At 36.2% G+C, this 8,848-nt stretch overlaps 1 protein-coding gene and 1 non-coding gene across 3 annotated transcripts; both read right to left on the bottom strand.

Annotated features, from left to right (window-relative positions):
* Positions 1–487: 487 nt before the first annotated feature.
* On the bottom strand, positions 488–6,549 carry LOC107561849 (snRNA-activating protein complex subunit 2-like). 2 transcript variants are annotated; one of them, XM_016246349.1, is made up of 5 exons: positions 6,361–6,549; positions 5,631–5,892; positions 5,379–5,552; positions 1,539–2,064; positions 488–1,102 (listed from the first exon to the last, which is right to left on the bottom strand). In XM_016246349.1, the coding sequence occupies exons 2-5, from the start codon at positions 5,844–5,846 to the stop codon at positions 732–734; spliced, it is 1,287 nt and encodes a 428-aa protein (XP_016101835.1). In that variant the 5' UTR covers positions 5,847–5,892; positions 6,361–6,549; the 3' UTR covers positions 488–731. The 2 variants fall into 2 exon arrangements, with proteins under 2 accessions (XP_016101835.1, XP_016101846.1); XM_016246360.1 differs by having other exon boundaries at positions 6,478–6,511.
* A 598-nt stretch (positions 6,550–7,147) lies between these two features.
* Positions 7,148–7,229, bottom strand: trnal-aag (transfer RNA leucine (anticodon AAG)). Its single transcript has one exon. It is a non-coding gene; the product is annotated as a tRNA-Leu (tRNA).
* Between the last annotated feature and the right edge of the window lie 1,619 nt (positions 7,230–8,848).

The raw sequence follows: 8,848 nt of genomic DNA, 5'->3' as shown, positions 1-8,848 counted from the left end.
CCTAATCAAACGCATCTGATTCCACTCATCAGCTAGTTAGTAGTGTCCAAGACCTGGGCTGCGTTTCCCAAAAGCATCGTAAGCCTAAATTGATCGTAGAACCATTTTCACCAATGCTACGATTAACTTTTGGGAAATGCAGCCCTGAAATGGTTGAGTAAAATCCAAAATGTGTACAGTAGCCTAGGTTTGCCTTCAGGAACAAGGGTTGGGAAACACTGGGTTAAGGACCGCTATAATAAAACATTACCTTTTCGATTGAGTAGCATTACACAAGCGAGTAATATGTTTACATGAGGAGTCCTGTTGCACCACATGACAACTTTGGAACCAAAAGAGCCTCTGAATCTTTGAGTTAAGCTCTACAAGAATCCTTGCATCCAATTTAGTTTACCTTGGGAAGTACTTTTTTCTCAACAGCACCAGACTGGTGATAATATACAAATAGCAAAATCAGGCTGTACATTTACATTTCCTCACAATTTTAATATGTAGACACTTGGTTTAGTATTTAATTACATTTATTTTTTGTGTCTTGGTTATTTTTATAACAAACTTGTTTTAACAGAATCATCATTCTGAAATATCAACACAAGTTTAGTGAAACAATATGAATAATTTATACGCACACATTGTCCAAACAAAAGACAGAAACAACATCCGAACCTGTAACAAAGTAAATGTAATAATGTTAATTAGGCTGAACCTCTTCAGAATTCAACTGAGACTGGCTAAGCATATAATTTCTCAGAATCCAGGGACGATCTTTTCAGCAAAGCTACTGGAACTAACAAAGGATTGAGAGGACAGGTGCCAGCTGTAGCCCAGTCTTTTTTGTCCTTTGCTGGTTCTGTGAAAGATGACTCACTGGAGGGCTCTTTAGTGGATCCCACAGTAGTCCTGAGATTCTGTGTTAATGCAGTCGAATCAGCTGCATTAGCCTGTTGGATGTCCCTGTCAGTGTTTGAAAAGGAAGCTGGCATTTTTGCAGGTTGGGTGAGCTGTGAGTATATCTGGAGAAAATGATGTTGAAGTTCCTTGCAGTCCAGTGAGGGGAGCCCCTCAGGCAAACACATCAGCATATCCAACAGCACTGTGCTCTCTGAGGATGGAATGTGGAAAATATGAGAAAAAAGTAGAGTTCTGTTCACATATCTAAAAAGGGATACTAGTTCACCCAAAATTAAAATTCTGTCATTTACTCACTCTCATGTCATTCTTATATATGAATGACTTGTACGGAAAAATGTTTCAATGTTTATGTAGATAAAGTGAAATCAGAAGAGTCCAAAACAACACTGATCCACATTTGCAAAAAAAATAAACTTCTTTTAAAGACAAAGTATCTTTGTGTTCCACAGAATAAAGAACATCATATGACAAGACGGCAAGTAAATAAATTGTCATTTTTGGGTGAACTATGCGTTTAAGTTGATCTAACTTCCACATCCCTGGAACAATGTGTAAAATAAAGAGTGTAATTTATTCAAATATTTAATAGAATATTATATGCAAATGTATAATTTAACAATACGTACCCATTGAAGTAAGAGCTGAATTGCAGGTTTTAGAGTCAATGTCACTTAAATATTGATAAATCTTGTCAAAATTCACAACACACTTCAGCGTTATTGGTTTGCATGGGTAATCATGATCTAACAGTTCCGACTGAACTTGATTGTGCTTATTTGGGGAAACTGATGGTGAAACAGGACTGGACACTGTTGGTTCTACTTCTGACTGCAGATGGCTTGGGCTTCTTGTCATCTGTGAGGATCTTGGTGTGGGTGTTTTAGGAGTTTTAGGCACTAGAGGTGAACTGCTTGATGCATTATCCAACTGGCTAAGCTGGTCAACAGCATTAGAACTAAAGTCAGGCTGAATTAGAGATGCAACTGAGGGAGAAACGCTGGGATTTGGGCTCATGCCTGAGGCAGAAGGCCGAGAGGGGGTTTTAGGGGACAGGACAGGGTGAAGACTGGAGAAAGCGGGTGTTTGGATGATGGGGTGTGGAGGTTCAGAGTGCATCAGGCCACAGGGCTCAACGGCAGCAATCACAAGCATCTGATGACAAAGTGAAAACAAACAGAAATTTGATCTGCTACAAGAGCCATTAAGATGATAAAGACAATAAAATAAGTAAAATACTGTACACTGTAAGTGACTGACAAGTGTTATGTACTTTGCTCTCTAGGTGTGCTATACATAGAAGTCATAAATAAGTATCATAAGAGAATGACAGAATCAGTTGCTGAAATTACATACTTATGGTCCAAGAATAAGCATAAATGTATCATGTATCAGAAGTAAGTAAATATAACCTCACTGTCAAATACAAAGATTATCCATCACAATTTTTCCACTTCCATGTAGTGACTGTTCTAGCATCTTCAGTCAAACTCAAAACTAGTTTGAATTTTTGTGCAGTCAGACCAGTGTTCGGTAGGTTCCTCTAAAAAATGAATTAATTGCTAGTTACTAATTCCATCTTCAACAGTGTAATTAGATTACTGTACAAATTACTCTCTCCAAAAAGTATTTAATTACGTATTATTAATTACTTTCTAAATCCTATATCAACTTCGATAAGTTAACGTTACAAGGATAGACATGAAATGGTTCTTTTAATTCTTTCAAGTAACTACAAATTATTCTGGTCACACTTTAGATTAGGGTCTATTTCTATTTAACCTATTAACTATGACTTTTGCCTTAAAATACTCCTAATTACTGCTTAATAATACTTAGTATAGTAGTTGTTAAGTTTAAGAATTGGGTAAGATTTAGAATAAGATCTTGCAGAATAAGACATTAATATGTGCTTTTTAAGTAATAATAAACAGCCAATATCCCAGTAGTATTCATGCTAATAACAAACTAGTTAATAATGAGATTTGGATACTAAAGTGTTACCAATATTCTTATTAAATTACCGAAGAATTTAAAGTGAGAAGGGTACATAAAAAGCATGCATTTACATTTACATTTAGTCATTTAGCAGACGCTTTTATCCAAAGTGACTTACAAATCCGGACAATAGAAGCAATCAAAACTACCAAAAGAGCAACAATATGCAAGCGCAAATGACAAGTCTCGGTTAGCCTAACGCAGCACACGTAGCAAGGTGTATATATATATACACAGTGGTGTGAAAAAGTGTTGGCCCCCTTCCCGGTTTTTAAATTTTTTGCATATTTGTCACACTTAACTTAGAAATGGCTTTATAATACTTTACAGACTGATACATGTCAACTGTTTTGATTCTCATATGTTCTTGAATTTCTTTAGATCGCGGCATGATGTGTTGCTATTTAAGCATGCTTCACTTTGTCAGACAGGTTCTATTTAAGTGATTTCTTGATTCAACAGGTCTGGCAGTAATCAGGCCTGCGTGTGGCTAGTGAAATTTAACTCAGCTTTCTAAAATAATGTGGTTAATTGCAGTTCTTTCATGATTTAACAGGCGGGGGCAATTAATTTTTCACGTAGGGCCACATAGGTTTGGACAGCTTTTTTCCCTTAATAAATGAAATCATCCTTCAAAAACTGCATTTTGCATTTACTTGCATTATCGTTGTATAATATTAAAATTTGTTTGATGATCTGAAACATTAAAGTGTGACAAACATGCAAAAAAAAAAAGAAATCAGGAAGGGGGCCAACACTTTTTCACACCACTGTGTATTACACACATACACACACACAAAAAAAAAACAAGTAGATTGAATAGAAAAAATATAAAGCTAGTGTTAGTTTTTTTTTTTTATAAAAAAAAGAAGATAAATAGATAAAGTAGAATTAAAATAGAATAGAAAGTGCTAGAGTTAGAGGGTCAAAAAAAGGTGGAACAGATGTGTTCTTAGTCGTTTCTTGAAAATGGCTAAGGACTCAGCTGCTCAGATTGAGTTGGGCAGGTCATTCCACCAGGAGGGAACAGTTAATGAAAAAGTCTGTGAAAGTGATTTTGTGCCTCTTTGAGATGGCACAATAATACGCCGTTCACTTGTAGAACACAAGCTTCTAAAGGGCACATAACTCTGAAGTAATGAATTTAGGTAAAGGGGTGCAGAGCCAGTGGTGGTTTGTAGGCAAACATTAATGCTTTGAATTTTATGCGAGCAGATACTGGTAGTCAGTGCAAATTGATGAACAGAGGTGTGACGTGCGTTCTTTTCGGCTCATTAAAGATTAATTTTTGCAGCTGCATTTTGGATTAATTGTAGAGGTTTGATAGAAGTGGCTGGCAGACCTGCCAAGAGAGCATTGCAATAGTCCAGCCTGGATAGAACAAGAGCTGTCATCTCTAGGCTGGACTACTGCAATGCTCTTCTGGCTGGACTCCCATCGTTGAATCAAACCTCTACAAATGATTCAGAATGCAGCGGCACGACTGGTCTTCAACGAGCCCAAAAGAGCCCATGTTACACCTCTCTTTATCTCCTTGCACTGGCTACCGGTTGCGGCCCGAATCAAGTTCAAGACATTGATGCTTGCATATAGAACAGCCACAGGCTCAGCACCCGCCTACTTCCACTCACTACAACGAATTTACTGCCCCTTCAGAAGTCTGAGATCCGCTAGTGAGCAACGCCTCGTGGTACCATCACAGAGAGGCACAAAATCACTTTCCAGAACATTCTCGTTCACCACTCCTGGCTGGTGGAACGATCTTCCCACCCCTATCCGGAATGCTGAATCCCTGACAATTTTCAAGCGACATCAAATCTCTTTCGAAGCTACTTGACTTCATCATAAAAAAAAAAATAAATAAATAAAAAAGTATCTCTCTCTTTATTTATTCCTTCTCTTTCTAGCTTGTACTTATTTGAACAATGTCTAAGAACTTGGTATTACAACCACTTCTTGTGTCTGTTTGCCTCTTTAAGAAGAATCGCTTTATGTATCCCCCAATTGTAAGTCACTTTGGATAAAAGCGTCTGCTAAATGACTAAATGTAAATGTAAATGTAAGACTCAAACCACTGGAGTGCGGTTCCCGAGATACCATTTTCCAATTTTAATCTATTTAAGGTTAGACTTTAAATTTTGATGTTAAATCCACTATTGTATTGTATATAAATGTTCTACAGTTGATACACAGTATTAAGTTCAATTACATAAGAATTAACTGTAATTAAATTACAGAAAAAAATAAGAGTAATCCCTTACTTTACTTTTTCATGGGAAAAAAGTAATTAAATTACAGAAAAAAATAAGAGTAATCCCTTACTTTACTTTTTCATGGGAAAAAAGTAATTAAATTACAGCAACTAATTACACCCAACACTGAGTCAGACTAAGGCTGAGAAGTTATTGAGGTGAACCTGTACAGTTCTTGGTGTGGTTTCTGGTGTAATTTCTCAAATGTCCCATACAGACCTGGGAAAAGGCAGAAGAAATAGTCTTCTCATGGGATCTAGAGATTTTCTGTACCATCTCTGCCCACAATTCAATGGGAACTTTAGCTTTGCGCTCCTCTCTCCTCTGACTCTGGACCTGTAGATACACCTTCTGTAGCACTCGTGACTTCAGGGTCATTATCAGGTCTTCGATCTGAAACCAAACAGTAATAACAATTGCATTACAATGGGCACATCCACATTAGAGATATGTTGGTGTCTTTGATCTTACCTCTTTGAGAGAACGGTGGGGAACTTTCTTTTGAATCTCAGTCAGATCTAATTCCGACTCAAAATTCTGCTGCTGTTTCAAAGCTTGCAAAAAGCTCTGAAAATCTTTGCGATTCCATCCTTTGCAGAGTGATCTGGCACTCACTTTCGGCTCTTCCTCAGTGCTCTTAAGCACAAAGCGTTTTGGTTCAGTTCGCCGACGAAATGGAGGTTTCATAGTTGCAGATTACATAAAAGTAATATCCCATGAACTTGGAAATTGCCTGTTGTATGAAAAAGAAAATGGCCACATTTAACAACAACAAAGCTTAAAAAGGGCTTTTCCTTTGAGGAAAAACTTGGGAGGAGAAATGTTCCAACTTCAAAGAAACGTTTAGTGTTTTAGAGATCCAAGTGGTGGAAATTCACCTTAAGTTCTGTAGAATCAAGGTTTATACATGTTTTGATCAGGTGAATTATAGGGATGTCATGAAAGTCTAATTTGGTATGCAGGATGTATCTGAGCAACTACTACAAAACAGTTGTTTTAGAAGTGTTGCAGAAATGTGTATGAACATCGAAAATTGTTCAGGTTACAAATGCCTGCCGTCTTAACACAAACACTGAATATTAGAACTCACCTGAACGGTGAGCAAGAATGCGAAAAAAGATGTTGCCTCATAGAGCTTTCTTAAAGTCACTGCTTATTATCTAAAAAAAAAAAAAAAAAACACCGTATGACAGATACTTACAAAATAAACTGTAGGACAGCGCCGATTTATTCACTTTATTCACACAGCTTCGTTAAGGCAGGATTGCACGGCAGCCATCAAATATAATTCGTTATAATAAAGTAGATGAGAATTCACCTTTAAACTTCCGTAACACTAGTTTGGGCACAACAACAACACGCCGATAATACCCGTATCTCGCTACGAGTCACCGAAAGGTTCAAAAACCACGAGACTAAAATGCGTTTGCACAATTCCGATTGCAAAGATCCGTTCTCGTTTGTTTTATTCAATATATAGATTCAAAATATAATGTATGAAAATATGTTAGAAAAGACTAATCGTTCGTTAATAGCACTCGCTTTCGTTCATATAGTATACAGTCAGTGGTACAAGAGTAAGCTTCCCGGTATATTTACTATTGTCGTTTGTTAAACACGCCACTAGAGACCGCTCAAACCTCACACAAAAGTTCATTTGACTCTCACACGCTGTATATTTGTCGGTTGCATTTTTTTTAATGGGCAATGAACTGCAAAAATATTTGGAACCTAAATTCAGTCCGTTTCATTTAATTAATTTTTTTCGTATGTAAGTTAGTATAATCAATGAGCCATTTCTATCGAGATCTGTCAACTCTGATCCAACATTTCATCAGTACGGTAAAGCACTTCCGCCTGTGTTGGAACATCCACATGCAGACATTTAGAAATCGGTATTTTTCAGGAGAACTGTAAATAGTTTATGAAAACGTACACAAGTGCTGCCAACTACTTTGACCTAGTCATCGGCGCACATTAAAAAGCATTGGCAGCGGTGGGATTCGAACCCACGCCCCCGAAGAGACTGGAGCCTTAATCCAGCGCCTTAGACCGCTCGGCCACGCTACCCATAGAACACCACTGTATAGACAATATTTAAAAAACGTTACATTTCAACTTTCTTACTGCATATCAGGTTTTATCCAGTGTAGAACTTTAGTTTTATTTACATTTTTTTGCAAGTAAGGAAGAACCTATTACCCCAATTGTAGCTAACGTTATTCAGAAGGAGTTTAATCATAGGCCGTGTTTACACCTAGTTTTGAGAACATCTATTTATTTGTCATGTTAGTTCAACATGACTCTAAGACCATATCAAGAATGCAGCATTCATGCTGAATTTGTATTTATATATGCTACACATTCAGCATGATTACACTATTATTGATAGTATCTTTAATCCAACTCCAGCATCATAATCAAAAATAAAGAGTAGACAGATTTAATATAAACAGACGACTATAAGGAAGATAAATGGAATACAAAAGAAAGCATGAAAATGAAAGATACGGTACAGATATGTAGTATGATTATGACCTCTGCTGGTGATTGAGTGACATGATTTTAGTGGTTATGTGTATTATTACCGCATGTCTTCCCACAGCACTTAGAACTAGGGTTGATGTTCAGCTGGGGTTGTTTATGCCAAAACGGAAAGATGTGTACCTTGACATATTTCATTATTTCATAAAATACATAAAAACTTTTAAAAGGAGCATATATGAAAATGTTCTTACATATACTTTCAGATAAATTGTTAGAATATTTTAGAGAGAGAGAGAAAACTATTATCTGAATGCAGTTCTTTCATTGAAACGCTTTACTTCATCTTCAATGAAGCCATTCTCCTCTGGTTTCGTGGAACCTGTCCCCACATGCCTTATAACTATAAGACAAAAACAAAGAAACAAAGTCGATCTTCACATTGCATGTCAGTTTAGGAACTGTATTTTTTATGATGAACACAGTCATTCTTGCTTAAAAAGGAAGTAATAAAGTTTAAAGATTTATAAAATGATTTTAAGAAAATCTGATTCAATATTGCACATATAAATATATCACATCATATTTTGCTATTTTATAACCTTAAGGGGATTCATTTTACTTACCACTGCTGTCCAAATGTGGTATGACTCAACCCCTGGATCAGAAGTCCTTTTGTATAATTTGTGTAGTTTAGGATTTTCGTAATGGAAGAACATACAAATAATGATAAAGAAAATTGTATTTGATAGCCTTAGTTACCATTCACTTTCATTGCATCCACTCACTGTTAAACCGACAGTTTATTTATTTTCATATTTTTATTTTATTGCTGTGAGAAATGAGAAATTGACAGAAACTGTCCCCCACTTTTGACAAAATTGTGTTAAATCATTGAAATCTGTTTTTAGAATCCCACATTTAACTAATTTAATTAGTCTCAACTAAACCTTTGATATATATTTCTAAATATTAAAGAAATCTATTGCACTTCTTATTAATAGTTAAAATTGCCCCTAAGGGTGATGAAAGAATTTTGCATTATTGTCAGCATGGTCAGAGTATCATTGTTTTGGTTGTGTGGTTTTAGATGTTACAGAGATTTCTCATCTGTCCACTTTTCCAGTCTGTGTATGTCTAATCTGAAATATATTATGCATTGCATATTTTGTTTCATTGGTGTCAATGACAGTTCTTGTCTTCTG

Source organism: Sinocyclocheilus grahami, unplaced genomic scaffold (assembly GCF_001515645.1).
Source record: "Sinocyclocheilus grahami isolate Dianchi unplaced genomic scaffold, SAMN03320097.WGS_v1.1 scaffold24.1, whole genome shotgun sequence".
NCBI lineage: Eukaryota > Metazoa > Chordata > Actinopteri > Cypriniformes > Cyprinidae > Sinocyclocheilus > Sinocyclocheilus grahami.
The sequence above is the reverse complement of the archived record's forward strand: the minus strand, read 5'-3'. Positions and strand labels throughout refer to the sequence as shown.

Excerpts from the sequence above, each read along its gene's own strand:
- LOC107561849 (XM_016246349.1), bottom strand. The coding sequence starts at position 5,846 with ATGAAACCTCCATTTCGTCGGCGAACTGAACCAAAACGCTTTGTGCTT. Across the intron at positions 2,065-5,378 it reads TTTCTTCTGCCTTTTCCCAG|ATGCTTGTGATTGCTGCCGT; the intron begins GTCTGTATGGGA and ends CTTTGTCATCAG. Across the intron at positions 1,103-1,538 it reads TTCAGCTCTTACTTCAATGG|AGAGCACAGTGCTGTTGGAT; the intron begins GTACGTATTGTT and ends TTCCATCCTCAG.